The 20,261-nt window shown below is 28.6% G+C and overlaps 2 protein-coding genes across 3 annotated transcripts; both read right to left on the bottom strand.

Annotated features, from left to right (window-relative positions):
- Positions 1–142: 142 nt before the first annotated feature.
- LOC112799816 (methylecgonone reductase) lies at positions 143–8,016 on the bottom strand. Of its 2 annotated transcripts, XM_072237681.1 has the most exons (5): positions 7,613–8,016; positions 5,949–6,192; positions 3,592–3,771; positions 2,326–2,595; positions 143–1,401 (listed from the first exon to the last, which is right to left on the bottom strand). In XM_072237681.1, the coding sequence occupies exons 1-4, from the start codon at positions 7,927–7,929 to the stop codon at positions 2,371–2,373; spliced, it is 966 nt and encodes a 321-aa protein (XP_072093782.1). In that variant the 5' UTR covers positions 7,930–8,016; the 3' UTR covers positions 143–1,401; positions 2,326–2,370. The 2 variants fall into 2 exon arrangements, with proteins under 2 accessions (XP_072093782.1, XP_025697618.1); XM_025841833.3 differs by lacking the exon at positions 143–1,401 and having other exon boundaries at positions 2,214–2,595; positions 7,613–7,988.
- A 2,853-nt stretch (positions 8,017–10,869) lies between these two features.
- Positions 10,870–15,181, bottom strand: LOC112802406 (protein REDOX 2). The gene is made up of 4 exons (XM_025845618.3): positions 14,156–15,181; positions 13,357–13,603; positions 12,008–12,187; positions 10,870–11,390 (listed from the first exon to the last, which is right to left on the bottom strand). Exons 1-4 carry the CDS (start codon positions 14,470–14,472, stop codon positions 11,166–11,168), a joined length of 969 nt encoding a protein of 322 aa, XP_025701403.1. The 5' UTR covers positions 14,473–15,181; the 3' UTR covers positions 10,870–11,165.
- Positions 15,182–20,261: the final 5,080 nt, after the last annotated feature.

Below are 20,261 nucleotides of genomic sequence, written 5' to 3'. Positions count from 1 at the left end.
TATATATATAGGGAAATAATATATTTTAGAAGCCTGATGAAGGAATAAGCTCAAAGACAGAATTACAAAAGTGTGAAACGTTCACACAAAACTAACGCATAAGATATAAGGTATAAGTATAAGAGAATAAAACACATATAAATAGAAGAATATAATAATCATAGAAATCTAGCCGCTGCTTACGGAGTTTAAGCCGACTAGATACAAATAGAAAGATACAGAGTTTATAATTAAAATAGCTTATACAACCTATATCTCAAATAAGCCTCTAAGGCCATAAAGATAAATATACAAAAGGTGAGAGAATACTATGACGAAATTTAAATAGAAATAAACAAGGAACGAACCATACTCCGCTCTGTCACCATAACCGCAATCTCACCGAAGTAGATTACGATCTGCATCTGAAAAATAACAACAAAATATGGAATGAGAACCAGAGGTTCTCAGTATGGTAACAGTGCCTGATGATGTAAGATGTAAAGCTCTGGGACGCCGAAGGCAATCCTAGAACTTCACATCACATACGGATATTCAAGCCTTAACAAAATTAAATAAAAAAGAACTTAAACCATAAACCGGGTTATCTAAACTTAGGGAAAATTCTAGCTAATACCAATCACATCACTGTATCCTATAGCTTTCGCCACCCTAACCTCCGTGCGATCCCATCGCCACCACTTACCTAACCTCCTCAGCACCAGACAATCACAATTAATGCAAACAAGTAAAACATATATAATATTCATATACAACAAGTAGTTCAAGAAGCAGATAAGCATGTTATACAATTAGCCAAACTCAAGTAAACAAAGCAAGTAAGCATATAGAAGATGCACATGATGAATGTCTGCCCTATTGGCTGTGATATCACATGTCAGTTATTGTGCCAAACTCGACAGAAAATCTGGTCGACAACTTTCGGATTAGTCTCTCTATTGCGCATAAGGAGGAATCATTCCGAGGGATGAGTGCCCTACCACATTCTCCTTTCAGAGGAAAATATTCCGAGAGAGCATGCCCTACCACCTTCCTCTGGTTGTTGCATGATTTCGTGGGTTAGTGCCCTACCACCTTGCAATCAGAGAGAAACCCATGCTTAAGAGAAAAATTTCGAGGGAGAGTGCCCTACCACTTTCTCCTTTCAGAGGAAAATGTTCCGAGGGAGAGTGCCCTACCACCTTCCTCTTGAGCAACACATATGAGTGAGAAGTCCAGCTTGCTTCTATTCTTGGCAAGGAGATCTTGAAGCTTCTTCTTGAAATCTTGCTTTCAATGGCAAAGATCTTAGCTACACCATGATTCAGATTTTTCTTTTGCAAAAGCCATCATCAACTTAGTCTTTTTTCTTCTTCATAGCTTCACTGTATCTCTGATTACTTGCTCTTGCTATCTTCTTCTCTGACAATGAAATGACCAAAACAAAGAGAGAGAAGAAAAAGAAGAAACAAAGCATTAAATGTAAGATTAAATGAAATTGAAATCGCACTAATAATTTCCAATGAGTGGAGTAACGTGTGGAGCATCCAATGCTATTAAATCAATTTTAATTTTCCTTTTCAGTTACTAATGCATGAATTTAATTGAATAAAAATTTGAATTCCACCGTCACGAGAGAATGGGTAACAGAACCACTTCTCTTTCTATTTCTTCTTTCTTCAATTTTCGGACCAAAAATTTTGTTGGTCTACCAACAAAATTGTTTTGGGCTATTCACAAATTACTTGACCCAAATAGTTTTGTTTTCCTTTTAAATCATTCAGCCACATAGCTTAGAATATTTTGTACAAAGGCTGATCATTGTCATCATATTGGGCTTATATTTCTTTTTAGCCCAAGTAAAAAACTTGTTTTAATTTCCTGCACATTAATAACAACATTAAACCACCAATTTGAAGCAAATGTTGAATTAATAATTTTCCTTATTAATAATGTTTGATACAATAATTCAAGTTTTCTAAACCCAACAAATTTAATAATTGTTTTTGTTGTATAGTGATTTGATTTTTGAGTTGTAGTGGCTATATTTTGTCCACACACTAAATGGAAGCTGGAAACTCATGCAGCGTGTTTTTTATTGCCTTATTGAATATTTGCCATTTTGCCCCCATAATCCATGCATGCTAGTAGATGTTCCTAAATATATCATTTTGTTAGGCAGAGAGAATTTTAAATAAAATTGTTTGAATTGGAAAATGCAAGTATAGAGGTGCTTCTAGCTAAGAAACATTATCTTAAATTGTAGTTTATACTCATATATATGTGAACAACTTTGGATGGACACCAAAAGAAAAAGAAAAAAAAAATATTAAGAAATCCACTCACTAGTAAAAGTCTGTCAATCATAACCTCATTGCAAAGAGCTCTTGTTTAAGGGTCCCCATCCCAAAGCTCTTCCAAGGACTTGTAAACACCGTTCTGAGATACAAAAAATTCTGCCTTATAAAGCCGGCTCTGTGGAATCTTGCTGATCTTGTCTGATTCCTCTTGGCTCAGTTCCCATTCAAATATGTCAAGGTTCTCTCTCATCCTCTCCTTGTTGAAACTCTTCACAATGGCACTTGCTCCTTCTTCACATATCCATCTCAGTGCTATCTGCATCATCTCCATGTGTTACACATGCATGCATGGATTCTTATTGCAACAGTGTCATTAGTTAACTCATGTGACTTGAGGTCTTAAAAATTTTAATGTCCTCGGTCCTTAGGGATATGATGGATTGCAATGTGGAAAACTCAAATTTACTCTTAGAGGGGGTCTATTTAGAATAAAAGATTTTTGAAATTGATTTAATTTGAAATGAATTGAATTGGAAATAAATTAGTATGATTAGAATTAGTGATGGAAAATAAGAACTGATTTTACTTAAAAATTAATATAATGATCTAATTTTACATTTTGATTTTTATGTATATTATTTATTTTTTTATCACTATTAATATTTGCATTCACGCGTCCAACACAATCATATTAAAAGATCAATTCAGTTCGTCTAAATGACCTATTCGAGTGGTTGAGGCGACTTATCCGAACAATTAGAGATATATTTATACTTAAAGGATAAGAATAATTTTTTATATTTTAAAACATCAAATTATTCAATTCTAAAAAAATTCTTTCAACAATGGAGACATTTGAGTTTAGTTAGAATATAAATATATAAAATTTATAAATCAATTCAATTCTTTTTGGTTATCTCTTTCAAACAAGATTTGATTTTTAAATCAAATCAATTCCAATTTCACGAGATTAGATTTTAAATACGACCTTAGTGAATATGCTTAAGTGAAAAATTTGTTGACATAAGATAAGCTAGTTAATAGGAATGGGTCGTTGATGGAAATGGAATCAAGAATAGGTCGTTTTTGAGTTATAGAAAATGGTGTAATATTGATCTGTTTGATTGTTGATGGCAATGACAGAGATGACAATAAATTATATCCTATAGTATTATATTTTTATCTTATTTTCATTGTTTTTTTCTTACATGTTCCACTTTAATGTGTTGAATTCTCTTTTTTTTAAAAAAAAAAAAAGCTAGTTCATAGAATGTAACTGAAATTATTTTCAAATGAATAAGCTTGCATTTACCTGTGCCACACTCTTGTTTCTAGCTTCAGCAATTTCCAGAAGAATTGGGTTCTCCATGACTGCAGTTGAACCCCAAAACACTTTGTATGCTCCAAGTGGTGACCATGCACTCACATGGATCCCATTTTGTTTGCAGAATTCTCTTAGCTTCCCTTGTTGCCATGATGGGTTCATTTCAACCTAAAAAATCATGCATTTATATATGAAATCTCAATGCAACACTCTGTTATGCTTTATTGTTATATATAAAATGAGGTCATCATTATTTTGACATCTGAATAGTTGTTACAATACCAATCTAACTGTTGAGTTAGATAATTTTGAGTTGATAATATGATGACAAATATTGTTATTGGGTTAAAAATTTTAAAAGTGAGCTAATGGATTTATGAGTATTGCAGACCCAATATATTCATCTCAAGTCACATTATGAAAGTTTAGCAAATACTCCACAATGCACAAATCAAAGTTTCAGCCCAATAGTGATGGTGAGTACAAAAAATCAGAATCATCATACCAAGAAAGATGGTTCAGCATTGCATGATTTGACTAAAGAAGAAAGAGCAAAAAGGACAGTTGGCAACAATATGAAAAACAAAAGACAACAAGGACACAGACAACAACACTAAAGACAGTAAAGAATCAAACGGCAGAGGATAAAAAAAATCAAAGATTGATAGAGAAAAAACAAAATATATGAACAATAGAAATTAGTGGAGCAGCTACAACGACGGTAGAAATGGTGGAGCAAAATAAAAAAACAATACATGTCAAGAAAGACAGTTACAAGAATAACAGAAGTGGTAAAGCAAAATAAAAAAAAGCAATGCATGTCAAGAAAGACAGTTATATCGGACATAATCAACAAAGAAAATGTAGTGAACCAATTTGATGAAGCAAGTTTCTCATTATATAGCTAGCTCTTAATAATATTTGAAGATAAAAAAAATAGAGCGAAAAATTCACTATATAACTAGCTCTTAACAACATTTGAAGATAAAAAAAATAAAGTGAAAAATTCAGAGCATCATTTCGTACCTATAGAATTATTTTCTTTCATTTTTTATCTTCATTTTAAATTTTATTGTTACGACTATTTGATGCTTATCTTTCTATAATTGAAAAAAAAAGAAATTATAGTGAGATGAAAAAAATTGAAAAAATCATGAGAGAAAAGAGGTAAGAGAGATATATTGAAAAAGTCAAAAGAAATTTTATATGTACTTAATTATTGTTGAACTAGAATTAGTTTTTTTTGCCAAATTGGGATAGCACTATGTAGTCAATGAACTAGTTGGGTTTTTCTTGTTAAGTTGGGATAGCAGTTGGTGGAAAATAGGCTTAGTTAGAAGTTTAGTAGTTAATAATAGATGAATTAGGTTGTAATTTATTAGTATTGATGTTGTAATCAGTTTGATTATAAAAAAAATTCTACCATAGTTATAGTGGATGAAGACTGAATATAGATTTTATTGCACAAATGTAAACTGAACTAAGATACATGCTTGTCTGATTTTCTTCTTCCCTACTCTATTGTGTTCTGGTTTTAGAGACAAAAACAAAAAAAAATATCCTGCTTAATCTGCTCTCACAAAAACAGAGCAAAAAAAATTTTAATTTTAAAATTAACTTGATTCAACTCCTTTTTAAATTTTAGCATTACCATCACTAACATTTAACTGTCTACGTTAATCTTACATTAACAGATATGGAAAAAAAAGTTAGAACAAAAAACTACAAAAAATTATATTTTTAAAATTAAAAATTTTATTATTTTAAAAGTCAGAGATCAAATTAATTTACTCAACTAATTTTCAGAAATCAATATATTTTAACAGTTAGATAATTTCATATATTTGACTCAATATATTTAACTGAATTATCTAAAAGTTCATAATACTATTTTTACATAAAAATATTTTTGTAGAAATAACAATTAATTATTAATATATACTTTTTTATTGACTTAAATTTTTGAGATTGTTTATTATATGGTATTAGACTTTTTTTTAATGATTAAAATTTCTAAAATTTATTTCTTGTTATTCCTCGCTCTTTCTAAATAAGATTGAATTTTAGTATAAAATAAAATAAAATGAAACTATATATTATTCTTCATGTTTTAGGCCGCCTAAAAGGTATTCTTATATGGTGGCGGTGCGGTAGTAGAGCATATCAGATATAATATAACATCATTTATGTGTTTCTAGTCAACTGTATATGAGTTTTGGAATATATAATTAACATTAATTACACAATTAGTGAAGGTGATCAACCATGAAACATTTGTGCATACTAAACTATATGATTCAAGATTTTGGAAGAATTTCTCATCAGCTAATGATAAAATTTGATACCTGATTAACAGCGGGAGGAATAGTGGCATTTTCCAAGAGTTGTGTGAGCTTTTTTATGCCAAAGTTGCTAACACCAATAGACTTAGCTAATCCCAATCTATAACATTCTTCCATGGCTTCCCATGTTCCTTTTATGTCAAATGGTATCACATCTTCACCAGTAAAGTTGAAGCCTTCAACATCTTGTCTTAACCTCACTGGCCAATGAATCAAATACATATCCACATACTCCAACCTCAGCTTTCTAATCAATTCCAACCCAGATAACTTAATCACTCACACTATCATCATATATCCATTATAATGATGATCCTCATATGCATGTATATTAGAAAACACCCCACTTAAATATGATTTAAAAAAATATACCTCAATCTTTTCTTTTCAATTTAAGTTTTTAGCCTTGTTTATAGGTTTTATATATAAATAAAATAAATATTTCTTTTACATATATACATAATTATGCGATAATTTACGCATTTAAACATGTAAGCACTCTTCGAATAAATAAATGGTGAGTTCTATGATATTTTTGTTATGATATTTAAATTGCCTAATTTCTCTTTTAAAATAAAAAATAAAATGTTTAAAATAAAAAAAATTATATAAAATTTATTAAATATTATTTATTTACATTTTTTAGTAACATAGGTAAAAAGTGATAGACACTATAATATTCACCTAAATAAATACGTAACATAAATGCACAAATCTCAGAAGTTATACATTCGAGATGAATATTTATACTAATCTCAGTATCTCACGTAGTCACGTGCATTGAAATGTGCAATATTCACAAAAAAATATGTATTTCGAATACATATTTACACATTTTAGGAATTAAGTTAGTGTTTGGCAGAGAGATAGAGATTAAAAGACTAAAATTAAAAGGCTGAAATTGAAATAAAGGAAAAACTACCATTTGTACCTATGAATTTTGCAAACGCTGATAAAAGTACCCATCAAACAAAAAAAACTAACGTTGTATCCATAAAAGATGGGTTCTGTGTGACAATAGTACTCAAACCGTAATTTTTTGTTAACTTTTTAATAAAATTCCCAAATTACCCCTTTTATCTTCTTCCTCAAATTTCAAACATTCACTACCCTCACTCTTTGTCTTCCTCACCCATTCTATTTGGTATAAATTAGGAGATAGAAATTAAAATAAGAATAAAATTCTAATTTAATTTGTACAAAAAATAAAATTTGAATTAATTAATTGAAATGAGAATATTTTAGATATAAAATATTATTAAAATTTTAGTCTCTATCTCTACATACAAATTTCAGTCTCATATGTCTCCATTTTTTAGAAGTACTGAAATACTAAAATTTTAGAAATAGAGACAAAAATTTTAATATCAATCTCTGAACCAACAAACATATACTAAATTCTCAATTTTTTCACAAAATTTTTAAGTATTTTGTTTAAATAAACCGAACATACCATTTAAAATCGTGCTTGATAAAGAAAGAAATATAAAGACATCAAAAAATACAAATTTGTTCATAATGAAATACGAATACTATAACAAACAGTCAACATAACCTTATCTGAATAGAAAAATGTATCTAATTTTCTATTACACAAAAACTAAGAACAGAGATCAAGACAATTTTATACATATATATAAAAAGAGGATTAATTATAGAATACTTACCGGAGTGTTGTTTTGAGGGCTGGGAGAACAAGATCATGGTGAGCATGAGTATTCCATAGCTTTGAAGTAATGAAAACATCATGACGCTCTCTTATTAGACCTACCTCTAATGCCTTTGACACAGCTTTCCCTACAGCCTCTTCTGTGCCATATATTGCTGCAGTGTCAAAATGCCTGTAACCAACTCCAATGGCTTCAACCAAAATTGAAGCGAGTTCTTCATTGGATGGAAGAGGACTTGTTGCAGTTCCAAGCCCCATAATTGGCATCTTCTTCCCTGAATTTAACATCACTTCAGGTACTTTCTTGAATTCCATGTTTTTGTTATGTGATTATGTTATGTTCTGTTTGGTTCAATGCAATGAATATTTTTCTATCAATTTAATTATTGTTTTATATAATACAATGTTTTGATTTTGAGTTGCTGTGGCTATATTACGTCCACTCATGCAAGCTGTTTACTTTATTTTACGATTAATTATTTTGTGGTCTCTACAGAGTTTCACTAAATTTGCAATTAAATTTTTAATTTTTTTTAGGAATGTTAAGGCCAGCAATTTTAGTATTTTATAACCATCAATTGGCCATCAATAATATTTTTAATGGTGTGAGATTACATTTAATAATGGGAGATCATTCACTTTTATTTTGATGGTTAAGTGCTGGTCAGAAAACACAAAAGTTACTGACCCCTAAACTTTTCCTTTTTTAATTAAGTATCTATATTATTTTTAATTTTGTAAATAAGTCATTTTCATATAAAAAATAGTAATTTAATAGAATATTTTTTAAAAAAAATATATAGTCAAAGATCTAATCAAGTTTTTAATTATGGATACATTTACTTTGTGAAAAAATATTTAATTAACGCTAAAAAAGACTTAATTACAAAATTAAAAATAGTATAAAAAATTCAATTAATAGAATAAAATATTTAAAAATCTAATTATAAATTTTATAAAACTATAGAGACCAACAAACGAATTAAACTTTTATTTTATTGTATTCTTGAATATTTGTCATTTTGTGCTATGGATGCTAGTAGATATTTTCAATTAGAGAGTTATTTAAATAAAGATATTTAAAATATTTTTTAAAGATATTTTTTAATAATTAAATTTAATATATATAATTAATTAAATTGTATTATTTTTTTAAATTAGATCAGATAAATTGATTTGGCCAAAAAATTAATGAACTACACTTTAAATCGATCTAAATTAATATTTTTTATAAAAATAATTACAATATCTCTATTATAAAAAATAACTAAAATACTCTTATTATTATTATTATATATATATATATATATGTATAAATTTTAAGAATTCTAAATCCTAATCATTCTCTTCTCTCTTTGCCATCATAGAGTATGATTTATGATTCTCAAAATTTAAATATATATATATATATAATAAAAGTATTTTAATGATTTTTTATAATAAGATTATTGTAGTCATTTTCTATAAAAAAAATATTAATTTAGACTCATTCAAGATTTAGTTTACCAATTTTTTAGCTAAATCAATTTATCTGATTTAGTTTTGACAAAAATAATACGACTTAATCAATTATATATATCAAATTTTAATTATTAAAAAATATTTTTGAAAAAACATTTTAAACGTCTTTATTTGAATGAGCCTTTTAATTATGGGATTTAATTTGTCATTTAATTAGTTAGGGAGAGATGAAGTATATAACGGTGGATCTAACTGGGAAACATTATCACCCAATTGTAGGTCACAGTCATATGTGAACAACTTTTGATGGACACCATAAGAAAAAGGAAAAGATATGTAGAGTTTTAGTTTCATTTACTATCATAAAATATTTTTCTAATTACAATACATAGTGTATTTGTTTTGATTTGTAATCACTTTTACATTGCTTTACTCAAATATATAGCGCCAAATTTTTCTTCAAGCTTGGCAAGATTCTTAAACAATTTACTTATATGCAGTGGCAGAGCTTGAAACGAAATTTTGGGGGGTCAGATAGAAGATAATTGTCAAGATGCTTTTGATATGAATCTCGTTTAAGATAAGCTCGTCTAACATTATCTCTCTGATTTGGGTAATATTGTCAAATTTAAAATTATTTTTCAGGGTATCGTTCTAAAAAATTAAGGTCAAACTCATCAGATGTAACTCTTTAAACTTTTGAAGGTTGTATCTTACTTTCTTCGTGATTCATTAAAGTAGAAGAACTATCTACAAATGTTGATATTATAAAAGTTATATGTTTTCCTTTTTGAATATTAGCCTTCCTCTTAAAAAATGCATCATCAACTCTTTGATTTTTTATGACTATTTTATATAAAAATTTGAATATATATCCAGTAAAATATGTAAAAAAGAAATTAGAAGGACAAATATTAAAATTTATAATATTTATTGAATTTTTTTATCAATTTATACACATACAATAATATCAATACTTATTGAATATTCTAATATTTTTTATCATATAAAAAATTAAATTAAATAAACGGTAAAATATAAAATAATATTAAATTACATAAATAAAAAATACCTAATTTTTTATATTTGAACTCAAAGGTAAAGAGAGTATTGCTTATTGAATAGAGAACTGCGAAATGCGAATACACTCAATTCATTCCAAATCCAATATATTTTGAATGTTTAAAACTAAAAATTATTGTGCAATAAAAGCAAAAGATGAAGATTAAATTTTGGTATTTTAAGTCATAATAAAATATTTGAGCCAATTGAACTATTTTTTATTTTTTAAAAAAGTATTACTAATTTTTTTAATAAAAGTTTTGGGGAGCCATGGCCACCCCTTGTTTGAACTAAGCTCCACCACTGCTTATATGGATAATGCAAAAGAAAAAATGTATTTGTACCATTTTTTACATTCATACACTTTGTTGGTATATTTTTATAAGAGAAAAAAAAAACTCTTACATTCAAATGTGTATAATTAAAATTTAGCTTTTTCCCTAAAAAAGTTATGAAAAAAAAGTGTATATATAATTTAAAAAAAAACACTGCTAACAAGTAATATTGATATTGATTTTTGGGGCAGAAAATCTTTTTAGCAAGTTAGTAATTTATTATTATCTTTGATGAATTATTTATAAACTGTTGGTTATTTATAGACTCCTAAATCTTAATCATTCTCCAGAAAAATTACACTAGAGAATATTCTGTTTCACAAGGATTGATTTTTGTACTTATTTATTTATCTTTTAGTGAAATAGTTGTTCAGAAAAATAAAAAAACTATAGAGCATTAGCACAACCTTTGAATGGTGGCTCATAACAATAGGGCCACGTGGCCATGATTACAAATATGAATGAATATGACAGAGGAAATTAAACCTCACATACACAAATGTCACATTCTTATTCACCACTCAAGTTCTCAACCAAAATACATTTCTTAACTAAATGCTTAGATTAGTTATGTCCACATACTATATATAATATAAAGATAAAACCAACCATGGCAACACACAAGAAGTGAAATTCAAATCATAGAGTTTATTAGCAATTAATTAAGATCTTAGAAGATATGTTTGATTTTGTTCAAACATCACCATCCCAAAGTTCTTCCAATGTGTTATAAGAACCATGCTCAGAGAGCCACATGTCCCCAGTGTATTGCCTTCGCTGTGGAACATGCTTGATCTTCTCTAAATCTTCCTCACTCAGCTCAAAATCAAATATGTCAATGTTCTGTTTCATCCTCTCTTTGTTGAAGCTCTTCACCATTGCACTTGAACCTTGTTGGTATGTCCACCTAAGTGCTACCTGAAATTGACAATTTTAGGAAGCAATTAAATTGATCTTCACTCAGAAATCAGAATAGATAATATTACATATTTTACCTCTTAATTTCTCTTAATTTATCATTTTTAAATAATTTTTTTTGTCTTTATAAAATATTTATTTATTTATTTGTTTTGGTTTTCATAATTGATTTTTGCATAGGAAGTTAAATATTGACCTGACGACTTATATTTTATTAAAAGTTATTGAATTTTTTTCAAAACATTGAACATATCAAAAGTTGAAAAAAGTTATCACATATTTAAAATATGTCCTTAAAATACGAGTTAGTAAAATTTTAAATAAAAATAGATAACTTTTAAATTTTAGTTTATAAAAACGAAAAAAACAACAAAAAAGTTATAAAAGCCAAAACTAAAAGTGAACTTTATTTTAGACGTAATGAATGTCATCTAAACTATAGAAAAAGACCAATTCATCTTTTGCAAAATATAGAAGTATCACGTTAAGCTCAACGTTGCTTAATTTTACAAGAGATTAGTGTTGTTACGTTTTACAAATCATGAGATTCGTGTGTAATTTGATGACTAATTAAGTAGTGGATGTGATGAATGACCATGTTCATAACTTTGAATTACCTGAGCTACATTCTTCCCTTTGGCAGCTGCTATGTCTTTAAGGATTGGATTCTCCATGACTGCTCCTGAACCCCAAAATATGTTATAAGCTCCAAGTGCTGACCAAGCACTAACATGAATTCCTTTCTCCTTGCAAAACTCCCTCAGTTTCCATTGCTGCCAAGATGGGTTCATTTCCACCTAAGAAAACCCATAATTTACTATCATGATTTTTGAGACCATTTTAATTAGAATAAAGTGATAAATAAATATCTGAGAATTTATAATTTTTATATATTAGTACTTAAAGTCTTTTAGCATAATAAATCTGAATAAGTTAGTTTAAGTTAAGACATTTGACTCTAATTATAAAGACTAATTTAAAGGTAGTAGCATTTTATTAATATTTTTTTTAGGAACTAATCTCTCTAATACTTATCACTTAATTCTTATAATTAATACATAAAAAGGTATAGTTAAATAATTCTTAACCAGCCAATTTTAAACAATTGCAATTAATAATAATTAATTTTGTATTTTTTTAAATTAAAATTTAAATAATTATTAATTAATGGCAATTAATTAGTATAAAATGCAGTTCAAAAACGCTTGTTAACTTATTGTTGGCTAAATCCTTATTAATTACTTAGCAAAATTGTTAATACAAAAGATAAACTCCTAATATATTTAAGGACAAAGTCGTCATTAAATATTTTAAAATTACAAAATCAGTCCCAAAAAAGAAAACAACAATCTAGTAAAAATTATACTACGTTGATCAAAAGTATAATGTGAACAACCTAACCTAATATATAATAAGCCAGTAAGCCACTCTTTCATTATGTGTTAGACACCTAAGGCTGAGTTTGATATTGTCAATATTTTTCCAAAGTTATTTATCTTTTTTAGACAATATTTTTTTCAAAAGTAATAGTAATTATATTTAGTAAAATAAAATAAAAATTATTTTTATAAATATAAGTTACAATATTAATATTTGATAAAAATATATTTCTAAAAACTAAAATGACCATAATAAATATGAAAGTAAAGAGTAATATATAAGTTTTTTTTCACTTTTAATATATAAAATTATATTAAATTTTTATTAATTTTAAAAATTACAAATTAGTATTGAGAAGTATCTCTATAAATGTTTCTAAATATGTCTAACTTTTAAAAACAACGAACATAAGTCTATAAACATTTTTGTTTGTTATATACAAAAGATTAGTTTATATACTTTATACTTTTAAAAAGAACAAATACTTCTCTAATAAATATTAATAAATTCACCTTAAGGTTTGTCCTAGTAATAGTTTGGTAGCAAAATGGCAAAAACAAATAGATTGATTAGTGAAGCACGAAACCTGATGAACTGCAGGGGGGATTGTAGCTATTTCAAGCAATTTGGTGAGTTTCTTGATACCATAATTGCATATCCCAATGGACTTTGCTAAGCCCAATTTGTAACACTCTTCCATTGCTTTCCATGTCCCTTCTATGTCAAATGGGAGAATATCTTCTTTGGAAAACACTACTGGGTTTTCAAGGTCATGTCTAAGCCTCACTGGCCAATGTATCAAATAAAGATCCACATACTCTGTTCCCAGCTTTCTATAACAATATGTTCAAAGTAAAATTAGCATAGTGAGAGACTAGGACTGGAACATAAAGTTATTACTTAGTTTAATTTCTTTTAACCCTTTTTCTAAAAGAAATTAGGAAAAGGAAAAAGTTAGTTAAGAAATGTTTTTTCATCATTTATAGAATCATATTTTATGTTGAAACATGTTATTATCTTATATATTCAATTAAAATGTTAATTTATTAAAAATATGAACATAAGTTACCTCAAGTACCTCATAAATAAATGCTTAATCATTTCATTCAATTGTAAACTTTTACATATTTTATATAGTTTTCTGTAATATCCTTCAAACCAGCAGGCCAAATATTATCTGTCATGAACACAAGTGCACGAATTCAAACACGAGTAGACTGATCACTCGACTAATATGACTTATCAAATTTAATTTTAGAAGCACCTTTACTGAAAAATCTCACAGGTTATTCTCAATAAAATTGTCTCTAGAATGAAATTCTTACCCTGCCTAAGACAGAAAAATAAAATAAAATAAAATTTGGAGTAAGGAGATGATTGCTTACTTTAGTGAGGCCTTGAGAGCAGGAAGAATAAGATCATGGTGAGCATGAGTGTTCCATGGCTTTGAAGTGATGAAAATGTCATCTCTGCCCTTGATGAGTCCTTTGTCGATGGCTTTCTTGACAGCCAAGCCAATGGCTTCCTCTGTTCCATACACGGCGGCGCTGTCGAAATGGCGGTACCCGGCTTCAATGGCATCAACAAAGATTGATGCAAGGGTTTCATTTGAAGGACGATTCTCCACTGAAGTTCCCATGCCCAGAACTGGCATTTTGTGACCTGTGTTCAGCAACACATCTGGGACTTTCTTTTCACCCATGCTTCTCTCTTCTCTCTTCTTTCTTCTTTTGACGCACAAAAATGTGAATGACAATAATTGTGTCAAACAATCTCCTTTTGTTTTCTTTTTAAAGTGGTTGTTGCAGTGTTATCATGGCACAAGATGATTGCTTGTCCTAATGTTAGATTTTTTTTTTTAAAGGGAATCTTTGCTCGTCGTAAGATTAGCTTTGGTTTCCTAATTTGGGCGAATATTAAGGTGCATAAATATTTTTCATGGAGTAAATTTTGTGTTCTTTAGAGTATTTTATTCATTTAATTTTCTAACGAAATCAAATAAAGTCAGAAAGATAAAAGAATAGACAGAAAACAATAAATGGTATATAATAGATATGGTGGAGAAAGAAACTGATTTACAACATGAAGTAAACAATTTTTTTGGGGATGTGTTTGATAATTGAGGTATTATATGATCAAAAATGGTACTAAATCAATCGCAGCGTATTTATATATATTTATACATGTTTTGTACATTGTATCAAAAGGTAATTTACTTATAAAAAAATAAAACCTTTTCTAACATAATAATCAAAATTATAATAATAAATATAAAAAAGACATCAATTGATTAGTACTTATATTTTTGTATGTTTCCTTTATTTCTACTTCTATTTTCCCTCAAATTTTTAACTACTAAGCATAATAATTTCGGAGTAAATAATATTAAAATAAAGAATGAAGTACACACCAATGTTTCTTTATCACAAGACAAGAACATTAATAATTTCTTCTTAGTCGTAATTAGATTTGTTTTATCAATTAGTCGAATTCTCTTAACACCTTAATCAGTATAAGATGCATGTGTGTATAATTGCATTATCGTATATTGGTTGCTTTAAAATTGTACTAGTAATAACATGAATATCTTTTTGCTAATGCAATGGAAAGTGATAATAATGGAAGAGGGAAGACAATAGAGTGTCCACTCGTCGGGATATTTGTTTGAGATTCTGGGCCCACATTTTAGGCTTTGTTACGTTCACCATGATACTAAGACACAGACACATGTGAAATTATTGTGCATATGCATACAATAAAGTTTGGAGACGATGCATAAACTGGCTGCCACGTAGAGGGATGGTTGAAAACGATGACTACTACTACATTATTGGCTTAGACTTGGCTTCACTATGCCAGAGAAATAAAATAAGGATTTTTTTTTTTACTTACATAAAAAAATATTATTTACCATTTTATTTAAGAATACCAAGATTTATATTTTTCTGTATTATTTCACGATTTTTGTAGTCTGTTTAATTTTGTAGATTGTACCAACAAAATTAAAGAAGAGTTCAATTTTGCGAATACAGACACCAAAATTAGTAACAACATCTTTGTATCATTATTTCACAGCAGTAAAAGCGACATAAGACTTGTATTCAGTTTTATGTCAATTTCGCATTTTAAGTGAGTGAAATTGACAAAAAAAAAATATCTCAATTTTTCTGTTAGAATCGGTGAAATAACACCGAACAAAGCTTTTAAAAATAGCACAAGCACGTAGTTTACTTTTTATTTTACACTTGAAGAGAATAAAGAGAGAGTGAAAAAAAGGGAAGGAGAGAAAAATAAAAAATAAGAAGAGGAACAAGCAAATTCTGTCGAGATATGCATATTGTGGGTCATTTGATTGAGCAGATTAGTGTTTTAGGTGTGTATCGTCATCATAAATGTCTCATGAGTTCTGGAAAAGTTGTGATCACACCAAAATGTGGTGTTTTCATAAATCAATTTTTTCTTTTAAGGATAAGTCTTTAGAGTTTCATCAGCCAGCTAATCTTGTACCACTGCAACATGCTTCCTCCCAAATTCCTTCTATACCTATATTACCTAAACCTGTCTCAACTATGCCTCCCGCTTTATCTGCGTCTAAATCCCTCTCTTCTTCAAATTCTACAACCCAACCGCTTGCCTTTTCTCCTTTTTTATACCAATACTAATCTCAGATATCGAAATTCTCCTTCATGATCTGCCACAACTTCCTTTCTCTACTTCTCAAGTTCCATCTCCGAATGCTCACCCCATGATCACAAGGGCTAAAGCAGGCAGGGGCAGAGCCACACAGTGAGAAAGTGAGGAAGGGGGCAATGGTCTCCCTAATTTTAATTTTTTATATGTAAATTTTAGTTTAGTCTCTTTTAAAATTTTATTTTAATTTTATTTTATTGTATAAATATTCTTAGTCCCTTTCTACTATTTCATCTAACTCCGCCCTTAAAAGTGGGTATACAGAAGCCAAGAGATCTTTTAACTAAATTAGAGCCCCGGATAGCGAGAGATGCATTGAATCATCCAAGGTGGCGAGAAACTATGGATATAGAGTATGATACGTTGTTTAAAATCATACACAGAGATTGGTTCCATTGCCTCCTAGTAGATAAGCTACCGGAAGTGAGTTTTTCGTACTAAGTTCAATTCTGATGGCACTTTGCAGAAATATAGGATGTGCTTGATGGTTCAGAGCTTTACTCAATACCCTGGTGTTAACTTCAATGAGACATTCAGCCCTGTGGTAAAATCTACTTCCATTCGCCAAATCTTGTCTCTGGCCTTGGCTAATTCTTGGAAAATCAGACAACTAGATGTTAATAATGCATTCTCACATGGTGAGTTGAGTAAAGATATCTATATGTGACAGCTTCAAGGATATGTGAAGGGTGATAATACGCTGGTGTGTAAGCTTACAAAGGCTCTAGCATGGTACAACAAGCTTGCTACTGAGCTTCGAGAACTTGGCTTTCTTCCGACTAAGTTTGATATCTCGATTTTCACTAACTTGATGAAAAGTGTGAGAACATTCTTACTTGTGTATGTAGATGATATCACCTTTACTAGTGAATTTGAGGTCATTATAGTTGAAATGATTGTGAAGCTAAATAAGAAATTTGCCTTGAAAGATATGGGCGAACTTCAATACTTTTTTGGCAGTCAAGTTACTCATCACTTCGCTTTAGGAAAAATTTACCCTCCCAACAAAAATACATCACTGATTTGCTTAAGAAAGCATGTGTAGATGATTGTAGTACACTCCTCATCCACCCATGCTGAAGTTATCAGCAACTGGTGGTTCCATATTTACTGATCCCTCTGTATCGTTCAATAGTGGGAAGCTTGCTATACCTCGCTATCACTCGGTCCAAAATTACTTATAGTGTGAGTAAAGTCTCACAATTCATACAACTTCTCTTGAACTCACATTGGAGGATCCACTAGCTACATGACAACAAAGAAAAAAATGTTTGTATCATTTAGTTGTTTAAGTTGATTATTAATTTGTTTACTTTTTCATTGATTAATATGATACATTATGACTCTATCTACTTATTCTAAATCCTTTTGTTAGAAAATTGAGCTAGGTCAATAGTCTCATCAAAATAAAGTCTTCTAGAAGATATTTGTTATAATCAAAATCTTATAAGTATTCATTCTTATAATTTATAAATTAATACTTTTGGCCAAATTGAGTTCGATGATAAGCTTATCAGGGCTCAAGAGGAGCGTGTGAATTAGATCGCTGAGGGGTTGATCAGCGTCTATATCTGAGTATGAGCTATGGATGCAAACTGTGGGCTCCTGTAAGCAGGGGAGGATTTATGGTATAGGTCGTGTCTCCACCATGACTACTCCATGATTTTTCGATGTTGAGTCCATTATCGTAGAAGTGTGGACATAAGGGAACAAGTTACCTTGTTCAACAGGGAGCTACAATATGACATGGAACGAGACTCCGGCAGCACAAAATAAGATATGCAAAGTTGGAGATATGCTACTAGTAGAAGCAGGACGAGTGGATGCTTGCTCACTAGAAGTATGAAGATCAACTGTCTCCAATAAACCAAATCCTACATTCCTACCCAAAAATCTAATCTAGACCAATAGAAGAACACGATCGCATACATGCAGGGGCGGAGTTACATACATAGAAAGGGGGTGATGGCCTCTCTAATTTTAATTTTTTACATGTAAATTATATGTAAATTTCAGTTTAGTCCCCTTAAAATTTTATTTTAATCTTATTTTATTGTGTAAAAATTTAGCCCTCTCTAATATTTCATGTAACTCCACCCTTACATACATGTACTCTTTTATGTGGGAGAAGTTAGAGAGTGGCTTGTTCAGTAATGCGCCAGCCATACCGCATATACGTCGTCCTCCATTTAGCTCTCAGCCACCGACACCACCAACAGAACCACTAAAATTACAGGATGGGAGAGAGAGGAGAGGATAGAAATAATAACGACATTTTCATTTCAAATGACTACATATAATCCATCTTCACTTTTATTTGTACTTGTATTTTCTGTTTACATGACTTTTTCTATTTGTTTTGCTTATATATATGGAATAATTTTGTAAATTTATTATTTACTCAGTTTCAATTTGAATAAAAAAAACTTGCATATCATTTAATTCTTACAAACACGTGTTCGAATATATGAATAAAAACGCCATGGTAATATACAAATTCCACAAGAAAAAAGAGAATCAATTTCCTTGACGGCTTGCATTTTCAAGAAAAATAAAAAAATAATTGCCCGGACGTTAATATTTTGGTGAATTCTATCGAGCTCTCTCTAAAATAACATGTAAGTTATCCTTTATGATGTGTCAAATTTGAATTGGTCATCATCTTAATCATAGTTAAATTATTTTGTAATTTATTATTTGAATGGTAATGATATAATTTCTTAAAATATCAAAATCTCACTTCCGTTAATTGAACATTGAAACACCTTTCCACTCCTCCATTCTTTCTTCATTGCGTAGTTCACATCCTTCCAATCATCGCCGTCGTGAAAAGAAGGGCCAATATCATCGTCATTATCTCTTAACGACGTCGTTAACTCGTTTTCGTAACTTTGCCGTCCTTCCCAATATAGCCAGTGCTGACCTTATCGCTATCTCCTATCCTCTCATTCGATCTCTCTTTTTAATCACTCTTTATCAACATAATTAATAGTTAATTTGGTTGTTAAATTTTTTTATTAAAAAATATATCTTTATTTAATTACATGATAGAATATATACTTGTATGTAAAATATAATATAATAAAATAAATATATTTAGAGTACTTAAAAATATAATTAAAATCAGGAACATATAAATATAATAATAAAATTTGTATTTTAAACAAATAAATATATCTTTTATCATATATAAATTATTTAAAAAAATGAATAAATGGTTAAAATTAATAACACAAGTTTAAAATGATAAAATCTAACTTTTTAAAAAGTATTTTTTATAGTATTTTTATTCTTTTAAATTTTAATTTATTAGTACTTTATTATTTACTTAATAATTAAACAAATGATTTTCATGAAAAATTATTTTTTATATTATTTTAAAGAAGAAACAATATAACAGTTTAAAAAATAACGTAAAAATAATATTTTAAATAAAAAATTTTTAATATTAAAATTTTTAAATACAAAAATAAATTGTATAAATATTTAACAGATAAATATAAAATACATGCCTAAAATAAATAAAACATATAAATAGAAGTACTCTATTTCTCAAGAATATTTTTATTTATATATTTTATTTATTTTAAGCATGTATTTTATATTTATCTCTTAAATATCTATATAATTTATTTTTGTATTTAAAAATTTTAATATTAATTATTTTTTATTTAAAATATTATTTTTACGTTATTTTTTAAATTATTTATTAATTTTTTTTTAAATAATACAAAAAATAATTTTTCATAAAAATAATTTTTTTAATTATTAATTAAATAATAAAATATTAATAAATTAAAA

Source organism: Arachis hypogaea, chromosome 5 (genome assembly GCF_003086295.3).
Source record: "Arachis hypogaea cultivar Tifrunner chromosome 5, arahy.Tifrunner.gnm2.J5K5, whole genome shotgun sequence".
NCBI classification, from domain to species: domain Eukaryota; kingdom Viridiplantae; phylum Streptophyta; class Magnoliopsida; order Fabales; family Fabaceae; genus Arachis; species Arachis hypogaea.
This window is presented reverse-complemented; position numbering and strand designations above follow the sequence as displayed.

What these genes read in the sequence shown, in the direction of transcription:
- LOC112802406 (XM_025845618.3), bottom strand. Translation starts at nt 14,472, where the DNA reads ATGGGTGAAAAGAAAGTCCCAGATGTGTTGCTGAACACAGGTCACAAA. An exon ending in TCCCCCCTGCAGTTCATCAG is followed by an intron (nt 12,188 to 13,356) that starts GTTTCGTGCTTC and finishes GGGTTTTCTTAG; the next exon opens with GTGGAAATGAACCCATCTTG. An exon ending in AAGGGAAGAATGTAGCTCAG is followed by an intron (nt 11,391 to 12,007) that starts GTAATTCAAAGT and finishes TGTCAATTTCAG; the next exon opens with GTAGCACTTAGGTGGACATA.
- LOC112799816 (XM_072237681.1), bottom strand. Translation starts at nt 7,929, where the DNA reads ATGGAATTCAAGAAAGTACCTGAAGTGATGTTAAATTCAGGGAAGAAG. An exon ending in GCCCTCAAAACAACACTCCG is followed by an intron (nt 6,193 to 7,612) that starts GTAAGTATTCTA and finishes GGAATTGATTAG; the next exon opens with AAAGCTGAGGTTGGAGTATG. An exon ending in GAAACAAGAGTGTGGCACAG is followed by an intron (nt 2,596 to 3,591) that starts GTAAATGCAAGC and finishes GAGATGATGCAG; the next exon opens with ATAGCACTGAGATGGATATG.